Here is a 26,328-nt window from a genome sequence, read left to right as displayed (position 1 = left end):
CATATATATACATATATCAAGATCGTAATATTTTCGATTTTATATAATTGCAAACATACTCCACTGTACTTCCTTCCAGAGGTTTTACATAGTTCACTTTGCATTTCTGCATAATGGTAAAGGCACAAAGTTCTCCCCCGTTGGTATAAATGCTTTTGTCAGCATCACTCACTGAATAATCTCCACTTTGCCTGCTCTCTCACACGCCCCAGTTCCAGCTGTGTGGAGCTGGTTCTGGGACCTTCTTTCAGTTCCGTTTGTTTTCACAGCAATAGCACACTCTCAACAAGAACACATTCCTTCTGCCTGGAACCCCCAAACTCACAATCCTTACTTCACTCAACTACCTGCTCTAAAGCTGGCCTCATCAGAAAGGCAGTCAGACCTTTCAAAAGAGCGCACCCCACAAGAGCCTGAGTGGCACACAGTAGAAATAGACACAGAATGGATAAATAAATTAATGCGGGGGGGTGGGTTAAAAAAGTCCATGGACATGGAAGGAAACGAGGCGTGAGAGAGAACCCAAGGGCAGGCGTGTACGATGGGTGGCGGGGTTAGGACGGGCAGCCGTCAGGAAAGGAGAGACTGCATCTGAGGGACGAATGGAAGTCAGTTCAGGTTGTCCGAGGCACGCGGGTTCGCTGTTCGGTTGCTTCCAAGGTTGGGGGCCCTAAGCAGAATTACGGAGACACAGACCAGAGGTCCCAGACTCCGCACCAACAGTCAGGGGCCTGATTTCCACTGGCTTCTTTTCTTCGCCTGGTAATGACCGACTCACCTGGATCACTGGGAAGCCTCCCTCTCATGGCCACGGCTCCTCTTCCTGCTCCTCCAGCTTGAAGATCACCTCTGGTTTGGGGACGCGATACCCTAGGAGTGAGATACGGGGCAAGACTACTGAAAAGCTGCTCGGCCACTGGGGGCCCTGAAGGCCGAGGAAGGTGCAACTTCCAGAGTCACATGATAAAGGTGCGCCCGCCTGAGCCTTTCCTTAGGAAGGTGAGAACACCGACACTCTTTCTGTGCCCAGTGGGAGCAATCATCTTTGGCCATGAGACGTACACATAAATGTTATCAAACTTCACTAGGAGCCCACAGATCTCGGCAGCTAAGAAGAGGGAAGGGAAAGAAATGCATGTTGTCAAGCATTATGCAGGGAAAACTCCTCACCCACTGAGACCAGGTAGCTGAAGTTCTCCAACGTCATGTCCTGGTACAGGGTCCTCTGCACACCGGTCAGTTGCAGCCCCTTGTCCGGGTGAAGTCCACAGTAACATCCTGGAGTGACTCGGATCCCTGACCAGCACATTTCTGTTCAAACCAAAGAGATCGTTACTGGGGAGCAAGAAAGAGATACCTGGGACTGATGAAAGCATAAATAAGTGGAACAACAAATAAACATTTCTCTCCAGAAATCAATAAATTAAAAAAACTAAAGCGAGTTCTCTTTAAAGAAAAGGGGGGGGGGGGTGGTTACCTAGAAAATAATTCTTAACATGTTTATGTTGAGAGCTTATCATAAATATCATACAGGTGGCGTATTCTATACCGTGTTTTGTTTTACTTTATGGGATAAAGTGGCATTGTGACAGGAAAACCCAGACTGTGTATTAACTTATTAATTCAAACAACAAAAGAAATTAAAGTTCCTACCATGTGTCTGAAACTGTCCTAGCTAGCTGGGAAGATTAAGCTAAACCAATCCCTTTTTTCTGTCCCGAGGAACTTCAATCTTAGTAACTAGACAAATCCTGTTTATGAACATTTATCCAGTAATAAGGTATTGTGAGAGCTATGCTAGAATCGTTATAACTGGTGTTAAAAGATGGTAGAAAATACGCTTCTATTTTGTATTGTCAGGTGAGGCTTCTCTGGGGCACCCGTGCATAAGCAAAGTCAGAGGCATGAAAACCACACAGCGGTGTAACAGAACGGGGCATAGGGCTCTGAGCGGATAAAGGCACTCAGAGTACACTGGGGAGCAATTCTGGACTTATTCCTTTAGTTTACTGGTCTCCAAAATATTTCATCACCACCTTAGCAATAAAGTTTTGAGCCCCCCCCCCCCCCGATTTTATTTACTCTTCAGTAAGTAAGATACACATCCTGTCAATGTCCACAGGCGGGAGGTGTGCCATTGAGGAAAACCAGGAGCCAGTGAAGACATGCCGGCCATCACCGTTACCGCTGTAATGTGTACATTAAGTAACAAGAAAGGTCTCAGATCAGTAATGTCACTTTATGACTTAAGGAACTGAAAAAAAGAAAAGAACAAATGAAACCCAAACCTACTAGAAGGAAGGAAACCACAAAGAGTCGAGCAGATGTAAACAGAATAGAAAAACAACAGAGAAAACTGGAACCAAAGACTGGCTTTTTTTTTTGAAAGATGGAACAGAACTGACGAGCTTTTACCTGGCTGGACTAAGAAATAAAAAGACTCTGATTACTAAAATCAGGAATGGAAACAAGGACATTACTATCAATTCTGCTCAAATAAAAAGAGTTATAAGAGAGGACTGTGAAACACTGTGCCATCAAATTGGATAATCAAGATGAAACGGACAAATTCCTAGAAACAAAAAGCCCACCAAGACCAAATCATGCAGAAAACAATCTGAACTGAATTATACCTCGTAAGGAGATGGAAATAAAACACATCCCAACAAATAAAAGTCCTGGACCTCACGGCTTCACTGGCTCTTCCTACCAAACACTTAAAGAAAAGCTAATACCAATCCTTCTCGAACTTTTCCAAAATACTGAGGAACCAAACACACCCTCTCTCATTCTATGGAGCCCGCATTCCTCTGATACCAAAACCAGAAAAAGACGTGCAAGAAAACTACAGATCAATACCCCTTACGAACACGGATGCAAAAGTCCTCAGCAAACTAGGTTCAGCACGTATGAAAAGGTAAGTTACATGACTAGAATCTGAGGACGGTTGGAAATACAAAAACCAATCAATTAATCCACCACACATTAACAAAAAAAAAAAAAGAAAAACAAAAACAAAAACAAAAACAAAAACAACACGTGATCATCTCAACTGATGTAGAAAAAGCATTTGACAAATTCAACACTTATTCATGATTTAAAAAGAAACGACAACGCTCAACAAAGCAGGAATAGTAGGAAACTACCTCAACATAATAAAAGCTGTGTATGAAAAACCCACAGCTAACATCGTAGCTGATGGCGAAAGACTAAGAGCTTCTCCTTTAAGACCAGGAACAAGACAAGGACACCCGATTTCACCACTTCTATTCAATACAGTATTGGAAGTTTTAGCCAGAGCAATTATGCAAGAAAAAGAAATAAAATACATTTTAAAAGATTTTTATTTATTCATTTTTAGAAAAAGAGAGAGGGAGAGAAAATGGGGGGAGGAGCAGGCAGCATCAACTCCCATATGTGCCTTAACCAGGCAAGCCCAGGGTTTTGAACTAGTGATCTCAATGTTCCCAGGTCAGCACTTTATCCACTGCGCCACCACAGGTCAGGCAGAAATAAAGTATTTTTGAATTGGAAATAAAGAAGTATCTATTCACAAATGATATGATCTCCTATGTAGAAAACCCTAAAGAGCCCACAATAAAAACTATTAGTGTTAATAATGGTTTCAGCAAAGTAGCAGGATACAAAGTCAACATAAAAACAGCTGCAATTCTATTTACTAACAATCTGAAAAGGAATTATAAAGTCAAGTCATTTATAATACAATCAAAAAGAATGAAATGAATTTTTAAAAAAGGTGAAAGACTTATACAATGAAGACTACAAAAGATTGCTGAAAGAAATTAAAGACATAACCAACTGGGAACTCATCCATATTACAGATTGGAAGACAATGTTGTAGAGATGTCAACATTACAGATTCAGTGCAATCCCTTTTAAAATCACAATGCCCTTTTTATTTAAAGAAACAGAAAAACCAGCCCTGGCCGGATGGCTCAGCAGTAGAGCATTGGCCCAGCGTATGGAAGTCCCAGGTTCGATTCCTGGTCAGGGCACACAGGAGAAGTGCCCATCTGCTTCTCCCGCCCCCCCTACATTCCCTCCCACAGCCATGGCTCAAACAGTTTGTGCAAGTTGACCCCGGACACTGAAGATGGCTCCATGGCCTCAGCCTCAGGCACTAAAATAGCTCAGTTGCTGAACAGCAAAGCAGGACCCCAGATGGGCAGAGCATCACCCAGTAGGGGGCTTACTGGGTGAATCCTGGTTGAGGTGCATACAGGAGTCTGTCTCTCTGCCTCCCTGCTTCTCACTTAAGAAAAAAAAAAAAAGGAAACAGAAAAACCCATCCTAAAACTCAATGAATGTCAAGAAACTCCACATACTCAACACAATCTTATAAAAGAACAGAGCTGGAGGACTCATCTCCTAATTACAAAGCTACAATAATAAAATATATATATATATATACTTTTATTTTGGCGTTTTGGTATTGGCGTAAAGATAGACAAATGGACCAATGGAACAGAATAGAGAGCCCAAAAATAAACCTTTGCATATATGGTCAAATGATTTTTGATAAGACCATTCAAAGGGGAAAGGACAGTCTTTCCAAAAACTGGTGCTGAGAATATTGGATATCCATACGCAAACAACAACAACAAAACCATGAAGTTGGACCCTTACTTAAAACCATATGCAAAAATTAACTCAAAATGGACCAAAGACCTAAATGTAAGACTTGAAAATATAAAACTCTTAGAAAAAAACATAAAGCAAATGTTTCGTAACAATAGATCTGGCTACAATTTCTTGAATCTGACACCCAAGGTGCAGACAACAAAAGAAAAAACACAAACTAAACTTCCTGAAAATTAAAAATTTTTTGCATAAAAAGACTATATTAACATAGTAAAATGAAACCCACAGCATGGCAGAAATACATTCAAATCATATATCTGATAATGGATTAATATCCAGAATATATAGAGAACTCCTAAAACTAAACAACAACAAAAAACCCAAGCACCCAATTCAAAAATGGGCAAAGGCCTTGAATAGCTATCTTCCCAAAGAAAACACACTGACGGCCCATAAGCACATGAAAAGATACTCAACATCACTGATCATTAGGGAAATGTAAATTAAAACTACAGTGAGATAGCACCTCACACCCATTAGGATGGCTATAACAAAACAACAACACAAAATAACAAATGTTGGAGAGGATGTTGAGAAACTAGAAGCCCTCTGCACTGTTGGTGGGAATGTGAAATGGCACAGAAATGAGTAGCAGTTCCTTTAAAAATTAAAAACAATTATTATATGACCTAGCAATCCCATTTCTGGGTATATACCCAAAAGAACTGAAAACAGCATCCTGAAGAAACATTTATACACCCATGTTTATAGTAGCATTAATCACAATAACTAAAATGTGAAAACAACCCTAGTGTTCATCGACAGATGGATAAACAAAATGTGGTGTGTGTATGTATGTGTATATATAAATACATACACACACAATGGAATATTATTCAGCCATTAAAAGGAAGGAGATTTTCACATATGATTCAAGATGGATAAGCTAATTGAAATCAGTTAGTTACAAAAGGACAAATGCTGTATGATACTACACATAGAGGTACTTGGAATAGTCAAGTACAGTTTAAGGACATGCAGTCCATTTCTTTCATTCATCCAGACAGTCTTAGGGTTCGTCCCTAGTTCAAAGCATACATTCAGAAAGCTCTTAGAGAAGTCCACAAAGCTTTGGTCCCCAATAAAACCTCACCAAGTTCTGCCCTCCACTTCCAATGAAGAACATCTACTGGTTCTTGACTACTGAAGAATTGCAAAGGCCTTTTTCCCAGATTCCAGTGCCAGGAAGTCTTTCTGTCTCAGGAATATCTGGTCACTGAAAACCCTGTGTAGATCAAAGGGAAATGTGGAGAGATGGAAGGGTTTCTTCCCTGTGAGATTCCTGCTCTTGAAGCCCCTTCCTTCTGGCTGCAGTAGAGTTGCTCTGTCCCAGCAGAGCCTAGGGGACAAATTCACTTCAGCGGGAACCTTCATCAGGGGCCCCAGACCCGCCTCTCTAAGAGGACGCAGCCGCCAGAGCAAAGCAGGAGGAGGCTGAGGACAAAGGCAACTGGCACAGCGAAGGGCGCACGCCCCGTGGACAGCGCAGGTGCGGGGCTTGGCGCTCACGGCGGGCAGCTCCGCTGAACAGCACCGCGGACACGGGCAGGGCGGGGTCGACGCGCTCTGCTGGGCAGAACCATCCAGAGCCGCTAAGGAGACTCGAAGGAGTCCCAGGATCCAAACCGCCGCCGGTAAGCCTCGGGCACACACACACACACACACACACACACACACACACACACACACACACACACACACACACACTTCAGCTGTGTATCCGGAGCTTTGGGAATGGTCGTCACCCCAAGCGCCACGCAGAAGGCAGAAGGGCTCTGGACGCGGGGCTCCACAGGCAGCGCGCACACCTGCTCCCACCTCACCTCCCTAATCCGCGGGCCGAGGCGGTCTGTCGCTCCGCCCTCCGGGCCGCGTTCCAGCCGCCTCGCAGCTAGGAGGATGGGGACGCCGCGGCTAGCGCGGCCTCTGCACTTCCGGCGCGTTCACGCGGGTCCCTCATTCAGTGCCCACGCGACTCCGCAGCCTAAGGCCGCACGACGCGCAGGCCCCACACCGGTCCGACGCGCGCCTGCGCACAGAGGCCGACCGGGCACCCGGGCCTTGCGAGCCGCAGACCCAGCGGGAGGCTCCGCCCACACTGGGAGGCTCCGCCCACACTGGGTGCGGGGCCTGCGCGGGATCCTCCCTGTATCCCCCAGCTCCGCATCACCCAGCCTCTCCATAACCAACTTAACCTCGCTCCTCTCTCCTGTCACTCCTCCCTACCCCCACGCTATCCCACCCCTGTCCCGGTCCTGGGGACTTCAGTTCCTGGGATGAGAGGCCTCCTTACAGCTGTCAAATAAGGGAGAGAGATTCGGGGAATATAGATGAAAAATGTAATCAAAATAGCACAACCAATTTTTTAAAACCGGCCCTGGCTGGTTTGCTCAGTGGATAGAGTGTCGGCCCCACGTGCAGACCTAGGGGGGTTCAACCCCTGGTCAGGGCACACTTGAGAAGCGACCATGACCATCTACTTCCCCTCCCTCTCCCCCTTCTCTCTTTCCCTCTTGCAGTCAGTGGCTCGATTGGTCCAAGTGATCCTGGTGGCTGAGGGTAGCTTGGTTTACTGAAGATTACTGGGGATGGAGCCAAGTAGGGCACATGAGGGAGTCTATCTCCCCTCCTCTCACTTAGAAAAAAAAAATGGAGAAATGCAAACCATTCACCTCTCTGAACTGAATCAAGATTAAAACAATTGTTGATGTCCTGTGTTGGTAAGACAATGGACCAATACCACCTCCTCACTGCACTGGAGTATGCTGTTGCACTGGAGTTTGCTTTTCATGGTGGCAATGTGGTTATAGCCAAAAAATTAAATATGCATGCCCTTTGACCCAACATAAATAGGTATATTAAAACCCTGCAGGCCCTGGCCGGTTGGCTCAGTGGTAGAGCATCGGCCCAGTATGTAGATGTCCTGGGTTCAATTCCCAGCCAGGGCACACTGGAGAAGCACCCATCTGCTTTACCACGCTTCCCCCTCTCCTTTCTCTCTATCTCTCTCTTCCCCTCCCACAGCCAAGGCTCCATTGGAGTAAAGTTGGCCAGGGCGCTGAGATGGCTCCATGGCCTCCGCCTCAGGTGCTAGAATTCCCTTTGCAACAGAGCAATGCCCAGATCGGCAGATCATCGCCCCCTAGTGGGCTTGCTGGGTAGATCCTGGTTGGGCACATGTGAGAGTCTCTCTGCCTTCTTGCTTCTCCAGAAAAAATACAATAAATAAATAAATAAATAAATAATCTGCAGACCCTGCCTGGTTAGTTCAATTGGTGCAGTGGTAGTCAACCTGGTCCCTACTGCCCACTAGTGGGCGTTCCAGCTTTCATGATGGGCAGTAGTGGAGCAACCAAGGTATAAATTAACTTTACTCTAGTTAAAGAGTAAGTTGTTTTATAAAGATTTATTCTGCCAAACTTAGCAAAAATCTGACATAAAGTACTTGGTAATTATTATTATATGCTTTAACTTGCTGTAACTCAGCTTTATAAATTTTATAAAGTAAAGTTACTTCCCTACTTTATAAATCACCATTACTGTGGAACCGGTGGGTGGTTAGAAAATTTTACTACTAACAGAGATACAAAAGTGGGCGGTAGGTATAAAAAGGTTGACTACCCATGGTTAGAGCATCATCAGAAACACCAAGGTTGCTAGTTCAATCTCTAGTCAGGGCACATAAGGGAAGCAACCAATGAATACACAACTAAGTGGAACAAATGAATGCTTTTTTTCCTCTTCCCCTCTCCCTTCCTATCTAAAGTCAATTTTTTTTTTTTTTTTTTTTTTTTTTTTTTTTTACAGGGACAGAGAGTCAGAGAGAAAGACAGACAGGGACAGACAGACAGGAACGGAGAGAGATGAGAAGCATCAATCATCAGTTTTTCGTTGTGAGACCTTAGTTGTTCATTGACTGCTTTGTCATATGTGCCTTGACAGCGAGCCTTCAGCAGACCGAGTAACCCCTTGCTTGAGCCAACGACCTTGGGTAGACGCTGGTAAGCTTTTGCTCAAACCAAATGAGCCCGCGCTCAAGCTGGCGACCACTTGGAGTCTCAAACCTGGGTCCTCTGCATCCCAGCCCAATGCTCTATCCACTGTGCCACCGCCTGGTCAGGCTACAGTCAATTTTCTTTTTTTTTTTTTTCTTTTTTAGAGAGAGAGAGAGGGATAGACAGAAACAGACAGACAGGAACGGAGAGAGATGAGAAGCATCAATCATTAGTTTTTCATTGTGTGTTGCAACACCTTAGTTGTTCATTGATTGCTTTCTCATATGTGCCTTGACCGTGGGCCTTCAGTAGACCGAGTAACCCCTTGCTGGAGCCAGCAACCTTGGATTCAAGCTGGTGGGCTTTTGCTCAAACCAGATGAGCCCGAGCTCAATCTGGCGACCTTGGGGTCTCGAACCTGGGTCCTCTGCATTCCAGTCCAATGCTCTATCCACTGCGCCACCGCCTACAGTCAGGCTACAGTCAATTTTTTAATCTGCATAATTTCATATATATATATATATATACAAGAATCCATATATGCACAATAATCCACATTGCAGCATTGTTCATAATAACGAGGAGCTGGAAACAACCAAATCCCCAGTGACCAGGTAGTGATATAAATTATGGCACATGCCTTGAATGAAATGCTGCGATGGTGCAGTTAAAGTAAGTGAGGTAGCTCTGTCAGGTAGGAAAGAATGTCATAATACAGTATATGTTAAATGATAAAACCCAAGTTGCAAGAGACTATGTCAAGTATGTTCCGGTTTTAAAACATTTTCCACGTACGCAGAAATGTGCTCCCACATGTCCTGCAGAAATCATTACACCTGTGGTATGACTGACTCTTCAGGAGATAAAAAAGTGTACTGAACACATTTTTGTACTGCTGGAATTCTTATAACTAGCATGTATTTTGTCATCAGGGAAAAAAAAAGTAATGAACAAAGATCATAAAACTTTATTTAATAAATATAACCAAAGATTTCAAAATACTTTATTCCATATGTAGCCAATTAGAGAGAGGAAAAACGTTAGAAGGAAACGTCTGGAGAGATGAAGTCAAAGTGTCAGGAGACGGGAAGGAGGCTGGGGAAATGCAAGCCATAGAGAATGGGAAAATAACACACAGGTAGAAGTGGGAGGGGTGTGCAGGGCTGCGTGACTCTCGGAGCGCCACATCTCGTGGGTCACATACAGGCACCCAGTCCTCCTTGGCAATGATGAGAGATGCTCAATCAACATTTGCGGAATGAATCAAAACTCCAGAATTTCAAAAAGTCCTCTCACAACAAGAAAGGCTGTCTCTCTCTTTTTTTTTCTTCTATGACCATTAAGTTTATTCGCCCAAAGATTAAAAAAAACAAAACAAAACAATTGGCTGAAACAGTGGCAAGCTCTAGCAAGGAATGATTTCATTCTTCCGAACAGACTTCGTGTTCCTGGAGGCTACCCTTTTTGACTAGGTCTTAACATCCAATCTTTACTCAAATCCTGTCTTTTTTTTTCCTTTTTATCTGAAATACTGGATTCTGTTCTAATGCCTTCAAATTACATTTGAAAACAGAGTTTACTTCACAGCTCATACTTTTCAAATCTATAGAGAAAAGATGGGAGGGTCGGATCTGGTTGTGGAGACACCGTGTGCTGAGGAATCAGTAAATCAGTTCAAAGGTAGGTATTTGGGGCCCTGCCTTTGGGAGGCACACTTTGCCCTGGCACAGAGCAGGCGAGGCTGGATAAACCCACGTGGTGTTGGGGCCTCTGAGGACGGGGTCTGTGACTCAGGCACATTTCTGGACCATCAGGAAGGGGACCTGGGGAAAGCTGGTCAAAACAATCCTAAACATAATTCTGTCCCAATATAGCTGAGTGGATTACAGGAATATGCGGCAGTGTGGAGAATGCGCTCAGGACTCCAAGAAACACTTGGTGGACACAGACAACACAAAGCTCACCCTGGGCTGACTCCTCATGGACCAATACTAGTTTCCTAAAAGAAAAACTCTTAAAAAACGTGTTTTCAGAAACCAGAAGGGCCTGAGGCCTTGCAGAGCCTCCTCCAGGGCAGTGAGGAGCAGCAATAACAGAGAATCCAGTCAGACAGCTCGTTTCTCCAGTCTTTATTAAAGCTAGGTCCTCCTGCCGACAGCTCGGAGCAGGGCAGAAGCAGTTGGGCCCAGGTGGGGTACCGAAGGTATGCGTTCGTGGGCTGTGTGAGGAGGGCCAGCACCGAGCCAGACCCCGGCCATGCGGGGCTGGCCCACCTTGCCCATGGCCCTTTCTGAGGCTCCTGTCCCACAGGGAGAGGAGAGAGACAAGGAACCAGGACCCCCGCCTTCCTGACCATCCCACCCCACCCCCGCCCCCAGCCAGACTAATTCATACCGCCACCATCCAGGCCCTTTTCCCACCCACTGACTACCGTGCCTGCTACTCCCAGCCCCCAGCAGCTCGGCTGCTGGCTCTGGGGCCCCAAGGCCATGTCTACACTAAAACAGAAGAAACTAGGTCTAAAAGGGAATGCAGTTGCCTCAAATCTTGTTTTCTGGTCCCACTCACACTGGCCAAAAAGGCATTCAAGGTGGGGGGAGGGTACCTCACACGAGCTGTGCCTCAGCAGTCTGCCCAGTGGTTCCCAACGGCCCAGCCTGGAGGGTGGGGGGCGGGCCAGATGTGGGCCTTGCATAGTTGGGTGCATGGTTTGTCACTGAGCCGGGGGTTCAGGCCCACACCCCCAGAGGTGGACCACCACTGTGCAGACTGCCTGCTCTGTGAAATGGGAATCTCAACAGAAACACTGCCTGCTCTTAGTGTAGAATAAGGACAGAAGCAGAGTTAGTTAAAGGGACCTGTGGACGTCATAGGGCCCCGACTGTGGGATGTGAAAAATGATGTCACCAACTTCGTGACTATATACTTGGTTATTAAATCTGAGTTAAGCGTCGGGCTCAGAAGGGCAGGGCCTCAGGTGTCCACTTGCTCCAGGAGAGATGGCAGCCCTGGGCGTTAAAGGCTGGGGCTCAAGGCCCCAAGGATCTCTGAGCGTGTCACCTCCAGGACCAGAAGTGAGTACCAAAGGACTCAAAGGGAAGGCTGAGGCTAAAACAACGGGCGCGACTAGCACCTGGCCCATCTCCCTGCTCAAGCGGGGTGAGGAGAGTGGGCCACTCCCGAGAATAAGGCTTCAAACTCCCCTCGGGACCTGCGAACACCTGTGACCCACCCGCCAGGGCAACAGATTTGGTTTCTGGCTTTTGTTCCTCCACCGACTCTTCAGGCCACACAAGAGATGGAAATAAATATCCACAGTCGACAGTCAGATTCAAAGCTTTCCCGGCTCCGTTTCTGTCCCTCCAGTTAGAGAGGAACATCGTCCTTTGGAAACCCACAGGCTTCCCCTGCTTACCCACACGAGTACTTCCCAGAAGTACTCAAATGACCAGAATATCCCCTAAGCCTTCCACTGAGGGATGAAGTTGTCAGCAAACCCACGGAGTAGCCCACGCTCAGCCCTGCACCAGCCCCGGCCCCCTGACAAAAGGGCTTCCCGGGGTTACAGACTCATCAGCCACCTGTCCCGCGGGACATCCAAGTCAGAACCCAAATAAAATAAATAACATGGCCTGATATCCCTACCGCTTGGCTTCACAGCACCGACCAGGGATGTTGCAGTGTTTCTCCGGGGTGGCCACCCAGCCCTGGCGTCCTCCGCGCGGCTCTCCTCTCTGCCTGCGACCCCCATAAGCTGGGCAGCACGGGGGGCCGAGCAGGAGGGCAGCCCGCGGCCAGGGGCTGAGGGAAGGCACCACGCCGAGACTGGGACCCTCGGCCCGGGAACAGCGGCCGGCAGCCGAGCCGCCCTGGGGAGAGGCCAGTGGCCTACCGGGCTGCCCCTGCGTGGGCCTTGGGCCCTCACAGGATGCTCTCCTCGTAGGCGCCCGAAGGCCCCGCGAACGCAGCTGCGGGCTCAGAGCCGAAGCTCGTTCCGCCCGCAAACTCGAGCAGAGTGCTGCCGAGCACCCCCGGCCCAGCGCCCGTGCCGGCGCAGGATGGCCCCTTGGCGGGCGCCTCGGCCTTGGGCACGGGGGCGGCGGCCGCAGGGCCCGCCGTGCCGGCCGCGCCGCGGTGCGTCTTCATGTGGGTGAGCAGGTGCGAGCTCTGAGAGAAGCGGCGGCCGCAGCTGGCACAGGCGTAGGGCCGCTCGCCCGTGTGCGTGCGCTGGTGCGTGACCAGCACCGAGCGCTGTGAGAAGCGCTTGCCGCACTCCGGGCACGGGAAGGGCCGCTCGCCCGTGTGGCCGCGCCGGTGCTTGGCAAGGTTGGAGCGCTGCGCGAAGCCGCGACCGCAGTCGGAGCAGCGGAAGGGCTTCTCGCCCGTGTGCGTGCGCCGGTGCCGCTTGAAGTCCGAGCTGTGGCCGAAGCCCTTGCCGCAGTCGGGGCAGCGGTGCGGCTTCTCCTCCGCGTGTGCCCATTGGTGCCGCGTCAGCGCCGCACTCTGCCCGAAGCGGCGGCCGCACTCCCCGCACGCATAGGGCCGCTCGCCTGTGTGTGCACGCCCGTGCGCCGTTAGGTGAGCGCGCCGGCTGAATCCCGCACCGCACACGCCGCACACAAACGGCTTCTCCCCAGTGTGGCCGCGCACATGCGCTGCCAGGTGTGAGCCGCGGGCGAAGCGCGCGCCACACTCGGGGCAGGGGAAAGGCCGCTCGCCTGTGTGAGTGCGCCGGTGGCGCGCCAGGTGAGAGCCGTACACGAAGCTCTTGCCGCAGTCTGCGCAGCGGTGCGGCCGCTCGCCCGCATGGTAACGTTGGTGCTTGGCAAGGGCTGAGCGGCGCCCAAAAGTCTTGCCGCAGTCAGAGCAGATCCATGGGCTCTCCTCTTCGGCCAGGGCAGCGGGCGCCGGCTCGGCCAGCAGCCCCCCGACGGCCGGCCCGAAGGCCCGCAGCCCACTGCCTCCTCCCCCTGGCCCGCCACTACTACGGAAAGGGTCGCAGGCCAGCCCTGCGCCCTCCACCAGGGAGAGCCGGCCCCCTAGGGGTCCGGGCAGGGGACGGCCATCAGCTGGCAGTCGCTCCCGGAAGTCTGGTAGGCCCAGGATCGGGAAGCCATCAGGATGGAGCCAAGACTTGGGATGAACGGGAAAGGGAAAGCCGAGCGGGTGCGAGGAGGGGCCTTCGCCCTCACCTAAGCCGTTGCCCAGCTCTAGGAACCGCCTGTCCGGCTCAGGGTCCTCCTTGCTCCGGGGGGCGGGTACCTCTACTGCGGCTGCAACGTCCTCTCTTGTCTCGGTTGTCTCAGCCTCGGCCTCTCCATCGGCCTCGCCGGCTTCAGGCCCCTCGGGCCCAACCTCAGCTTCCTCGGGCCCGGCTGTAAGCACCGTGTCGCACGGCTCCCGCTGAGGGCCATCACCGCCAGGATCAGAGCAGCCGCCGCCGCGCCTATGGCGCTGAAAGTCAACACGAAGGCGGAATGCCTGGCCGCAGTCGGGGCAGCAATGCGGCCGGTCTGCCGTGTGCACGGCCTGGTGCCGAGCCAGCGCTGAGCTCTGGCTGAAGCTGCGGCCGCAGTGCAGACACGGATAAGGCCGCTCACCCGTGTGCGTACGCTGGTGTGTGACCAGGTAGGAGCGGCGTCCGAAGCCCGCGCCACAGAAGGCGCAGCGGTAGGGCCGCTCACCGGTGTGGATGCGCCGGTGTGTAACCAAGTGAGACTTATAGACGAAGCGCTTGCCGCAGTCTGGGCACGGGAAGGGCTTCTCGCCGGTGTGCGTGCGCTGGTGGATGGCCAGGTGCGAGCGGTACACGAAGCCCTTGCCGCACTCGTCGCAGCCGAAGGGCTTGATAGCGGCATGGTACCGCTGGTGTTTGGCGAGCCTGGACCGGTGCGGGAACACTTTGCCACACACATCGCATGTGGTCTCAGGCCGCCCGCCCTGAGCAGCCATTTCGGCTGGGAATGACCAAGGCGCCAGCAGGTTCACGCCTGGCTCCTGGCCTGGCAGGAATGGTTTCACCTCTGACCCCTCGGCCAGGGCCCCAAGACCACCAGGGTCGAGCCCCCAGCCCTCTGGAGTCTGCACCGAATCCGAGTCGTCTGGGCCCCACGTCCCAGGCACGTCCCCCACACCATAGGCTGCTGACCACAACCCCGGGGGCTCGTTCTCATCCTCAGCCACCTCCGCAAGGAAGTCCTCGTCGTCTTCCTCCTCGTGGTCCTCTATGTCATCAGTCCAGAACCAGGCACCTGAAGGTGACAAGGGAAGGAGAGAAGGGAGCAGTGAGAAGAGGCTGTGACAGGAGCACCTACAGAGCAGCCACCGCTGCTGCGCCTGTGCCGCTGACAGTCGGCACGAAGGCCGAATGCCTGGCCGCAGCTGGGGCAGCAGTGCGGCTGGTCCTGCACCTGGAAATCTCTGCTTCTCCCACAGAAGCTGGGACCAGCTGCCATTGTAAGCTCTGCTCAGCATTCTTCCCTCTCTGGGTTCTTCTCCATTAAGGTTGGCCAGCAACCAGGGTTTCCCTCCTATACCCAAAGCACAACCAGGAAAGGCTTCCCTGGGCCAAGGAGACTTGGGGCTCTCTGCTCTCACCCCAAGGGGCTCCAGCCACTGTGTGGACACCGCCTCGGCTTCCCTGCTAAGCCGCCCCCAAGCTCGGCCTTTTCCGAGCGGCTGTGCGTTTGGGAAGTGGTCCCTAGCTGGTTCAGACTGTGGGTGAGCTGCAAGCCACTTCCCGTCACAAAAGGACCAGGATGCCCAAGTTACTGCTGTTCTGTCCTCCTCCACCAGGCCGTCCCTCGACCTCTCCCTCCAGTGCAGAGTACGGATATGGGGCCAGGTCTGTAGGGCTTCCCAGTGTATAAAATGGGAGTGCTGGTATGCCTGCCATCGTGACACCACCCTGGAAGGAACTAATATTGATGAAAAGCCACTAAGTCACACAGGGAACAGAGGGAAAACCTGGCCCAGGGAGCCCCAGGGATTCCAAAGCACCCACGTGCTTTCTTCTGTATACGCTATGCTGTGTGCATCCACGGGGCTGTGCGTCACGCTGTAGGCCACCTGCATGGGAGGACCTGGCCAGCATCCAAACCTTAGGTGTGGCCCAACTTGTGAAAAAGCACGAGAGGGGTATGCTTATGTTCTGTGAGGCTGCCCTCGAGAAACACAGAAACTGTCGGCTCAGACGGTTAGCATCTGGCCTGTGCAGACCCAGCAACCCTCAACTGGCTCAGCTGCGCAGAACTGAGAGTGGGTTGGGGGGACCATTTAGCAGACAGACTGCAGTTATGGTTAAGGAGGACCTTAGACGGACTCAACCTGCAGAGCGATCCCAGCAGAGAGGTGATACACCTAACGCTAGGCTTGGATTCTACTGCCTCAGGCCCTGCAGGTGGTCGGGGCCGGGGGTGAGGGGTGGGTGAGAACTTCAGGCTCCCAGCCAGCTTCACAGGCACATGTGGCTGCACCGCAGGCCCCTCCAAGAACCGTGGAGCATCGGGGCGCTGCTAGGCCCTGTGGCGAGAGGCTGGCCAATGCCAGCTTTTCTGAGAAGTGCCCACAAACAGAACACATGTCCCTCTAAGACCCTCTGAGACGCATCTCTGGCAGCCCAGTCTCATCCTGGAGGCAGCAGCGATGTTTCTCACCGGACACAGCCGGGAAAGATTCCAAGAGAGTCTCAGAGAATGGACACCCAGGCAGAACGTCCATATTGCAAGGCAATGGAAAGTGAGGCCCAACAAGGGCAAGGCAGGTAATCGCCACTTGAAAGGTCAGTTTCCTCATGTGGAAGGTGAGACTGATACCCCACCCTGATGCTTCACAGGGCTGTGATGAGCATAAAATGTATGCAGGAAAATACTCTGAAGAATACACATGCAGACAGAGCACTGCCTGTGTTATTCTGTTTTGTTTTTTTTCTTTAAAACACATCTTGGGCCCTGGACGATCGGCTCAGTGGTAGAGCATCGGCCTGACATATGAAAGTCCTGGGTTCGATTCTCGGTCAGGGCACACAGAAGGGCCCATCTGCTTCTCCACCCCTCACCCTCTCCCTTCTCTCTCTTTCTGTTCCTCTCCCGCAGCCAGGGCTCGGTTGGAGCAAGTTGGTACCAGGTGCTGAGGATGGCTCCATTACCTAGCCTCAGGTGTTAAAAATAGGCCTGTTGCTGAGCAATGGAGCAATGGCCCCAGATGGGCAGAGCATTGCCCAGTAGGGGGCTTGCCGGATAGATCCTAGTCCAGGTGTGTGCAGGAATCTGTCGCTCTGCCTCCCTGCTTCTCAATAACAAAAATAAAAAAATCCACATCTTTGAGCTTCTCCAAGTCTATCCAGGCACAATTGGCATGAGACATCGAGTGACCTTCACTAGGCTGACGTCACTCTAGCACAAAGCCCAATACACCTACTGTGCGAGGGCCTCCACTGAACCTTCTAAAACACCGAGAATAACTCCCGGGTCTCCGTGAGACACCCCCACAGAATCAACAGTCCAATGTCCTCAGGTCGGAAACCACAGATTTAGTTCAAATTCTTTCTTCTACAGACGAGTTGAGTGAGGCTCAAGACAGCTGGAGGAACAGAACCAGAACCAGAGCCAGAGCCGAGTCCCAGGTCCCCGGAGATACCTGCCCCCCTGAGAGTTTCCTGCAAGAATCTCCCCAAAATCTTTCTGGAGGGTCCAGAGCTGCCTGGCCGGGGCCTGCAGGGGAGGGGAGGGGAGGCTACGAGGGACCCATGTTCAGAGAAGGCCAGCTGGGGAGAGGAAGCCGAGCACCTGCTCAAGCACTGCCAGGACCTACAGTCTGCACGGCGCCCAAAGCGAGCCCCTCTGAGCCGGTAACTTCACCACGAAAACACTCCGAGGCTCCAAAGCCAGGACAGAGGATCACTTTCACCGCCTCCTAAAAGGGACAGCTAGGTTTTCTAAGGACCTCCCGGCCCTTGGGTCTCCACAGTCGAGGATCAAGAGGAGCCAGCCCACGAACGCAGAGGTGAGCCCATGGTGGCCACCCTGTCTCCATCAAGCCCACCCAAGGACCCAGACTGTCAACACCAGTGCGAAGCAGTGAGCTCAAGTGAAGGCTAAAGTCAGGCGAAGCTCCAAGGGGCCGTTTGGGCAGAAATCCCACAAGATTCTGTCTCATGCTCACCTGTATAGACACCAGTGACAATGTCTCCCTCCTCAGGACGGGGGCTATCTGGGACCCAGGGTTCCTCTCCTTGCTCCAGCCGGAAGATCAGATCCGGCTTGGGGATGGGGTATCCTGCCGTGGAGAAAAACAGAGGGCAGCTGTGGCTGTGCCCACAGGCCCCGCCCTCACGCCGGACGCGCTGTCCCCTCAGCTCTCCAGTTCCTCTCCTCTGCGCCGTCCTCTCCGGCACCGGCCTGCCCGCCTCTGGAAACTCCACCGTCCCTGTTCTCTGGAACCCTGCCCTGATACCCCTGGCTCTCCTGCCAAGGCTCTCCACACACCTGCTGCAGGGTGCCCACCCCTCTCCTCCATCACTCCTTCAGGCCTCTGGGGAACGGACGACGAAGGCCAGAGCTGACCCAGCAGTTCTCCAGAACACGTCCACCTAACTCGCCGCACTGCTGGGCCACAGTGGGACCCCCAGGACACACCCCCACCCAGAGGCACGGCTGTCCCTGGGGTGTCCCCAGAGGCGGGCTGGCGCTAATACCCTTCTCCAAGGCCCTGCGGCGCCAGAAGCCGCCCTCTCTCAGCTAAGCGCCTGGCAGCCATTGCAGCAGGGCGCCTCTTGGGGACAGAAGGCCCCCCTGCGTACCCAAGGACACCAGGATCCCATAGTTCTCCTGCATGACTTCCCGGTAGAGGTCCCGCTGGTCTGCGTCCAGCCTCTCCCACTCCTCCAGGGAGAAGTACACAGCCACATCTTCAAAGGTCACCAGCCCCTGGGAAACAAAGCACCCTGGTCACTGCTCTAAACTGGCCCAGGTGAAGGGCGAGGCCTAGAAAGGGAGCGATGGAAGACTACCTCCACAGGACAGACTGCGGACCTGCCACACGGAGCTCACGGGGACACGGCCCAACCCCATGACCAGCAGGCCTACCAAAGCCTGACAACACTGCGGGCGGGCGTCCTGGCTGGCCTTGTCACGGCCCTTCCGGGCGGGGACCCTCTTCCCGTTCGGAGAGGAACCCTCGGCTTATTGAGGGCAGAGCCGATTTACACGGAGGTCAGGGGGCGCTGGCGCCCAAGCCCTCACGGCCGTGCTGCGCGGCTGCCTGGTCCTCTCCCACTTCTCTGACTGGCTCAAGCCCGTGGTCACGTCAGCAGTGTGAGGGCCCAGACCTGGGTGGACACGTGGCACTGACTAAACCGGCTATGGGCACCGGTGCCCCATCTGACCGGGCTCAGCAGGAAATCAGAGCCGGGACAAGCGGCAGGCACTCCCGGTAAGGGGCACAGCCTGGCCTCTGATGGAACTGCACAGGGCAGGTGGGTGGGTGGCAGTCAACACGATCAGGTCATCCCAACGGTCTGGAAAGAGCTGGCGCCAGGGTAGTGGAGCCCTGTCCCCTGGCCTTGGGGCTGGGGATGGCTGGCACTTTCTTCAGCCACGTCCCAGCTCACAGCCTGCGCTCGGCCTGAGGACCACAGTGCCGCTGCCCTGCCAAAAGTGGTCGCCAAGACAGTGGGTGGCAAGTCCCCGGGGAGACCCTGCCTGGTTAACTGAGCTCCAGGCGAGAGGGCAGCTCACTTGAGACCCAGCTGTCAGGAAATCCTCCTCATCGTCATTGTCCTCGTCCTCCTCCTCCTCCTCCTCTTCCTCCAGATCCGCCTCCCTAAGCATGGCTGGCACCTGGGAGGCCTGCGGGGCTGAGGGGAAAGATCTCTTAGGGGCCAGCTGCCTTTAGGCTTCGGGCCTCACTGCTCTGGCCACCTCTGCCCCTCTGGCAAGCAGGGTCAGCGGCTCCTGGCTACTCCCCATGTCAAAGCCTGGGCCCTGACGTCCCAGGTCCGGCCTACCGGGCCAAAGAGCTCTCCTGGCCTGTGCACCCCAGCCCCCCCTTCCTTCCTGCCTTCCTTCCCCGGGGGGGGCCTTGTTCTTACCCTTTTCCTGAAGCACTGGGGACTTGGCATCACCGCCACGGCTAAGGTGGTCCTGGGTCTGCAATGCTGGACTCCGCTCCTCCGCTACCACCTCCACCACGTCCTCCTCGGCCTCCTGCACCTCCACCTCCACCTCCACCTGCGCCCCGGGCACTGCCTGCGCCCCGGGGGCCGCCGGCCCTGCCACCACCTCTGCCACGTCCTCATCGTCCTCTTCTTCCACTACTATCTCCTCCTCCTCCTCCTCCTCCTCCTCCTCTACCTCCTCCACCTCTTCCCCCTTCTCTTCTTCCTCCTCTTCCTCCCGATCGGGACCACATTCTGACCCATCCTCTGCCCTCTCCAGCTGGGCAGCTGGGGAGTCTGGAGCCGTGCGCAGGGCTGCCATCTTCTCTGGAACGGAGCCTCAGCTCGGCCTGAAAACACAGATGGGCGGCGGTGATGAGCCACCCTCGGCCTGCTCACGGGCTCCTCCGTGGGCCCCACGCTGGCCCTGGGCGGGAGGCAGGCTTTTATCTCCCACGCTGGACAGTAACGGCAAGAGACAGGACAGGACCGGGGCTCTTTCTACGACCACACATAGCACCACACACATTCCGGACCCACAGAGGGGCTGCCCAGAGCGCCCCTCGCGGTGACCACCCATTATGTGGTCTCAGCTCTTAAGAGTAAATCAGGGCTTTATCCCAGATCTTTATGCTCAAGTGCCAAGAGAAAAAAACATGTCCAGGCAACATGACCCAAGGGTGGCCCGCATTTAGCTGAAGGGTAAGTGTGGCCTGTGAGGAACAGCCCACCCAATACACAGAAGGGGGTGCTCATCCAGCCCCCCAACACGCACGAACTCGGCTGGCAGGGAGTGTGGGAGGGGAGGTCTAAGTATGGGCCTGTGAGGAACAGCCCACCCAATACACAGAAGGGGGTGCTCATCCAGCCCCCCAACACGCACGAACTCGGCTGGCAGGGAGTGTGGGAGGGGAGGTCTAAGTATGGGCCTGTGAGGAACAGCCCACCCAATACACAGAAGGGGGTGCTCATCCAGCCCCCCAACACGCACGAACTCGGCTGGCAGGGAGTGTGGGAGGGGAGGTCTAAGTACGGGCAGGCTGCATCCACGTGCGCCGTGAGACCGGGTGGGATGCAGCACAGAGGTGACAGGTAAGACCACATCGTTCACTCCCGGAAAAGGCCCTGAGCTGCACAACCTTGGCGTTTCTCTTGCCCCTTGCTCTATCCCGGTCATTTGGAAAAAGCTCATTAGATCATGGAGATTTGGATCCTAGCTAGACTGGCAAAGGTAACACCGTATAAAAAGCCCCTGCGACATCTCTTCAAGTTTGGAGATCAGAGAATCCTAAGAGCTGAGCTGTCAAAGTCCCAATGGCTTCCCAGGTCCTACTCTTAGGACAAAGTCGCAGCCAGTTCAAGCCAGGTGCTCAGGGCAGACACAGCCAGGCAACCTATAGCCCAGAGCCTGGGGCAGTGGATCCAGGGGAAAGGAGGCTTCTGGCCCTGGAGCCACTCCTCCTTCCCAGATGTGAATGCTTCACCAGCCCCACTGAAGTCCCAAGGGCAGGACAGAGTCTGTTTCAACGAGCTAGTTTTTGTTTGTTTGTTTGTTTGTTTTGTATTTTTCCGAAGCTGGAAACGGGGAGGCAGTCAGACAGACTCCCGCATGCGCCCGACCGGGATCCACCCGGCACGCCCACCAGGGGGCAATGCTCTGCCCATCTTGGGGCGTCGCTCTGTTGCAACCAGAGCCATTCTAGCACCTGAGGCAGAGGCCATAGAGCCACCCTCAGCGCCCGGGCCAACTTTTGCTCCAATGGAGCCTCAGCTGCGGGAGGGGAAGAGAAAGACAGAGAGGAAGGAGAGGAGGAGGGGTGGAGAAGCAGATGTGTGCCCTGGCCGGGAATCGAACCCGGGACTCCTGCACGCCAGGCCAACGCTCTACCACTGAGCCAACCGGCCAGGGCCTCAATGAGCTAGTTTCTATGGCTCCTTTTTGAGTGTCAACCTAACTTCAGTATCTCAGATCTGAACAGGTTCGTTTCCAACAGGCGCCAAGCCCACTACGAAGACAGCAGCCCAGCATCCTGGAACGAGGGCACGAACCCCAGAAGGATCCTGAAAGGTCAGGCTGCATGGGGCCACTGGGCTCATCCAGCTCTGCCAGCAGACAGCATCTGCCACGGAGCCCCCCAGACAGCACGAGGGCACCAGCATAAAGGTGCCCAGGATCATGAGGACAGTTCAGACCACGGGGCACCCAGGAGAACTTCTCAGGGATTAGCTCTTACTCCATAACTCATCACTTTCCTACTAGTGAGGTAGTGTACGCTCATTTTCTGAAATGCTTTGAGTTGCTGCTTTAAAACCCACACTTTAACAGATAGGGAGCTCGGAGAAGGCCCAGGTCCAGGGGCTGGGCTCGCCAGCACCGAGAAGCCACATGTATCCCCACATGCTCCCCCTGCTGGTTCCGGTACCATTCTAGATTTACAATAACTGAGCCCAAGGTCGCAGGTGAAGAACTGTGCTTCTGAGGAACCCCCCAGCCTCCAGCCTCTAGCCTCTCCCAAAGGAATCTCACAGCCCTCTGGGTGTGTGATGGTGCTGGAAGTGTAGACTCAGGTGTGCCGGTCACCCTGAGGATGATGGCAATAAACCAATGGCCACCTCCAGGAGGATGCAGTCCTGCCCAGCACTTTGGGCAATAAGAGTGCCAGGAGAGGTTTCCCAACTGCCACTCACCTCGGGCTCAGAGGAGGGCTTTCCTCACTCAGACCTCAGGCTGCAAATTCAGGCTGAGCCCAGACGCCATGCCAAGCCTGGCAGAGACCCGCCCGCGTGGCCTCCACTCAGAGCCGACTCCCAAAGGCCAGGCTGTGGTGTCCAGGGACCCACACTCAAGAGAAAATGCCATGGTCTTGGAATAAATTGACCCCGTGCCCCTCCTGCCTCAGGACCTGGCCTGTGCCCTCCCTGGAATTCTCCTGCCCTCTTCCTTGCTCGTCCCCCCGAGGTGTCCCCGGGACCCCACCACGCAGCACCCCGGCCTCTGCCCTGACAGCACCCATGTATTTACACACTTCAGGAATGTCTGCTCACTGCCAGACTCCCAACCACACCGTCAACTCTAAGAAGGTGGAAGTTCCCTTTGCTCATCTCCGAAATCCCCCGCGCCGGACAGAGTAAGTGCTCAAATATTTATTGAAAAAATGACTCAACTCTGTAGTCAATGTGATGAACATGAACTTTTTGAACACTCAGCATTTTGACCCCACTGTCACACCGCAGAACAGACTGACCGCTGTTCAAGATCCCACCCCAGAGGCATTGGAGAGTCTCCGCCTCCACAGAGGTTTGGCCTCAAGTTCCTTCTCCCAAGAACCGCACCTGCTGGAGCCCAGACAAGGGAAAGGCCCAGCAGCCATGGAAGTCCGGCAGTCACGCTGCAGATGGGACCGGGGGCCCAGCACACCCAATACCCCATATATCCCGGCCCAGAATCCAGAATAAAACGGTTGAAAAATGGACCTCGGTAGCTTGAGCACTACATTCGTTTTGGTTTCCTGGGCCAGGTGCGTAGGTGCGTGCCCGGCATGCGCCCCAGACCTGCACCCTGTCTTCTCTGTCCAGCCTGTCAGCCCATTGGAACCTCCCTTTGCTTCCTGCCCAGCACCCGACTCCAGGTCAGCAGCCACAGAGGGTCAGGGGAGCAGCATCACCAACACAACCCAACGGCCATCCAGGCCCGCATTTCCGCTGGATCCCTGCGCCCCAGCATACAGCGCTGTGGCCAATTAGAACTGGGCTGACAAGACACCTTACACGGGGAGAACGGAGGACCCCAGAGACAGAAAGAGGTGGCAAAGTTTGCAAACTGTTAGAAATGTTCCACAAAAGTCAGTAAGTAGACACAGAGAAGTACGGGAAGTGTGGGGGTGTCAGTAAACCCACCCAGGAAGCCCTATGGGTGAGCTTACTGACCATACACCCCTGTTGTTCAAGGCTCTCCAGAATTCACCTCCTCCAAGAAGCCTTCCTTCCCTGACTACCAGGGTCCTCACTGTCTGACCATGGATTTGGGTGCCCCTGTTCTCCTGGGTTTGCTCCTGGTGCAGGTATATAATGGACCATCCTGGCTGCTTCACCACCAGGCCTGCCAACACTTGTTGAATCAAACCAACGCCAAAGTCTCCCGACACAGACGCAGTCAGGGGTCTGTCCTCTCCTTCCCCTGGCCCACCGGGTCGTCCACCAAAGGCCAGCCCCTCTCCCACTTCTGCAGCCACACAGGGCAGCCCAGGCCCCATCCAACTTCGGTCCTGGCAGCAGAGACTTAGCATGCTAACAGCCCACGAGGGCCTCCATTTACAGACGAGGGAAGACCCAGACAAGGCCCCCGAGGTCACTGGGCAAGCTCATGGGGGTCAGGCCAAGCCCCCTCCACGCCTCCAAGAGCTCATCGGTCTCAGCCTCCCACGGATGTGCCCTGGTGATGACAGCTCCTCCTGGATGGGTGTGTCCCCGGGGCGGCCACAGGCCAATCCCCTCCCCAGACAGAGGCGAGCACCTCCCGAGGAGTCGAGGAGTCGTGCGTGTCCTCCCCAGCCTGCCTCCTCCGCGCTGCCCTCCTGGACAGGCGCTGGGGGTCGGAGCCCACCCCATCGCGCAGGCTCGGGCGAGGGGTCGCAAGTTGCAATGGGCGGGGACGCGGCCTTCGAAGGCCCGGCCAGCGCGCTGCCCTGGCCTGGCCATGCACAGGCCTAGGCCGGTGGCCCCGCCGCGCGCCGCGGCCTCCCCACCGCCACCCGGGCCGGCGCCGAGGGACGGCCGGGCCTCGGCCCCACGCCCGCGCCCGCGCCCACGCCGCACCTGCCGCGCGCGCCGCCGCCCGCCGGCCCCGCCACCCACTCACCGCGCGCGCCGGGCCGGCCGAGCCGCCGCCGGACGCCGGGGCCGGGCAGGGCCTGCGCGCCCCGCGCTACACAAAGTGACGGCCCCGGAGCTGCGCGGCGGCGGCGCGTGGGCACCGGAAGTGCCGCCGCCGGCCCCGCCCCGCCCGCGCTCACGGGGGGGGCACATCCGGTCACGCGGGGTCGAGCGCAGCTCCCCGAGGGGGCGTGCGTGGAGCGAGAGGAAGCGCCCAGCGTCCGACGGCGCGTTCTGTCGTGGGCCGCTGCGCTCGTGCGCACCCGCAACTCCACACCTGGGGAGCCCGGCGCCCCCCGCCCCGTGATCCCCGTCCTAACCCTGAAGACTCCAGACCCCCACCTTGAGACCCCGGCCCACCCCTGAAGACCCCGCCGCCCTCGAACTGCCCCGAGATCCCAACCCCATCCCCAGGGACCCCCGCGAGGTCGCGCGGCTCCGAGCGCACCCCCTCCCCAAACTCATTCAACCATGACTTAGGGACCCTGCGAATGTCAGACCTGTGCTAGGCCCACCCAGGCCTCGGGACCCTCTCCGGGACCCATGATGGTAGAGGGAGGTGAGAACCCCTATGGGGGCCTCGTGGGGGCACCCTTCCGGCGCGGTCAGGCCTGGACGTGGTGGTGGGCGGGGCGATCCCTTGCGGGTGAGGGACAAGCGGGACTGGAGCGGGTAGATCGGGTTCCCACAGCTCTCCAGCCCGGCTTCCGGGTGCACTAGTGCATGTTGGGCCAAAGAAGGGTAAACGCAAATGGGGGTGGGGTGAATCACCCAGAATCGACGAAGACCATTACTCAGGGTCAGGAGCTGGAGCAGGGACAGCTGAATAAATGCAATAAAGGTCTCGGATCGAGAAGGGACCCTTGATCAGAACTATGGGGAGGGACCGCCCCTGGAAAGGGAGGGGTTCTCCAAGCAGAGGGAGGCAGAGTGATAGGTGGCCTTGAGCGCTGTGATAAGGTGAGAGCGGTGGACTTCACCTGGTCACCCGGAGCCCTCTTCAAAAACTGTCTGCATCCACCCACAGGGGACGCAGCTGAGGTCAGACGGTCAGCTCTTGTGCCACAGAGGATGGGGCCCCTTTCAGCCTGGCTGAAGCCCCGGTCAGGAATTGTGTGGCCTGAAATAACAGCTTCTCCCCTCCAGAGCCTCAGGCTAGGCTCAAGCCCGTTGAGGGCTCAAACCTCTAGCAAAGGGGTTGCAGACCCTGTCCAAAAGCACCAGCTGGCCGCTCTCTAGCTGAATGTCACCCCTCACAATGATTGTGTTTGGCTCATGGCAGTTTAAATGTTTTAAATTTAATAACTAAGACTTAAAAAGTGAGGGCCTCTTGCCTGACCGGTGGTGACACAGTGCATAGAGCATCCACTTGGGATGCTGAGGTCCCAGGTTCAAAACCCCGAGGTCACACAACCTTGAGCACGGTCTCATCAGGCTTGAGCGTAGCTCGCTGGCTTGAGCGTGGGATCATCTGGTCATTGGCTTGAAGCCCAAGGTCACTGGCTTGAGCAAGGGGTCACTGGCTCGGCTTGAGCCCCCCAGTCAAGGCATGTATGAGAAGCAATCAATGAACAACTAAAGTGACACAACTATGAGTTGATGCTTCTCATCTCTCTCCCTATCTCTAAAAAAAAGAAAGAAAGA

At 54.5% G+C, this 26,328-nt stretch overlaps 2 protein-coding genes and 1 long non-coding RNA gene across 5 annotated transcripts in view; 1 reads left to right on the top strand and 2 right to left on the bottom strand.

Annotated features, from left to right (window-relative positions):
• LOC136376350 (zinc finger protein 1 homolog) overlaps window positions 1–26,328 on the top strand; it is a 172,870-nt gene that overhangs the window by 81,590 nt on the left and 64,952 nt on the right. The gene's annotated exons all lie outside the window — the stretch shown is intronic.
• On the bottom strand, window positions 17–6,669 carry LOC136376356 (uncharacterized). 2 transcript variants are annotated; one of them, XR_010746175.1, is made up of 3 exons: window positions 6,486–6,669; window positions 1,171–1,311; window positions 17–870 (listed from the first exon to the last, which is right to left on the bottom strand). It is a non-coding gene; the product is annotated as an uncharacterized lncRNA (long non-coding RNA). The 2 variants fall into 2 exon arrangements; XR_010746174.1 differs by lacking the exon at window positions 6,486–6,669 and adding an exon at window positions 5,756–5,883.
• On the bottom strand, window positions 9,968–25,663 carry ZNF316 (zinc finger protein 316). 2 transcript variants are annotated; one of them, XM_066388269.1, is made up of 6 exons: window positions 25,456–25,663; window positions 19,747–20,162; window positions 19,394–19,512; window positions 18,457–18,583; window positions 17,820–17,933; window positions 9,968–14,908 (listed from the first exon to the last, which is right to left on the bottom strand). In XM_066388269.1, exons 2-6 carry the CDS (start codon window positions 20,132–20,134, stop codon window positions 12,579–12,581), a joined length of 3,078 nt encoding a protein of 1,025 aa, XP_066244366.1. In that variant the 5' UTR covers window positions 20,135–20,162; window positions 25,456–25,663; the 3' UTR covers window positions 9,968–12,578. The 2 variants fall into 2 exon arrangements, with proteins under 2 accessions (XP_066244366.1, XP_066244365.1); XM_066388268.1 differs by lacking the exon at window positions 25,456–25,663 and adding an exon at window positions 24,671–24,809.

This window comes from Saccopteryx leptura, chromosome 6, assembly GCF_036850995.1.
Source record: "Saccopteryx leptura isolate mSacLep1 chromosome 6, mSacLep1_pri_phased_curated, whole genome shotgun sequence".
Taxonomy (NCBI): domain Eukaryota; kingdom Metazoa; phylum Chordata; class Mammalia; order Chiroptera; family Emballonuridae; genus Saccopteryx; species Saccopteryx leptura.
This window is presented reverse-complemented; position numbering and strand designations above follow the sequence as displayed.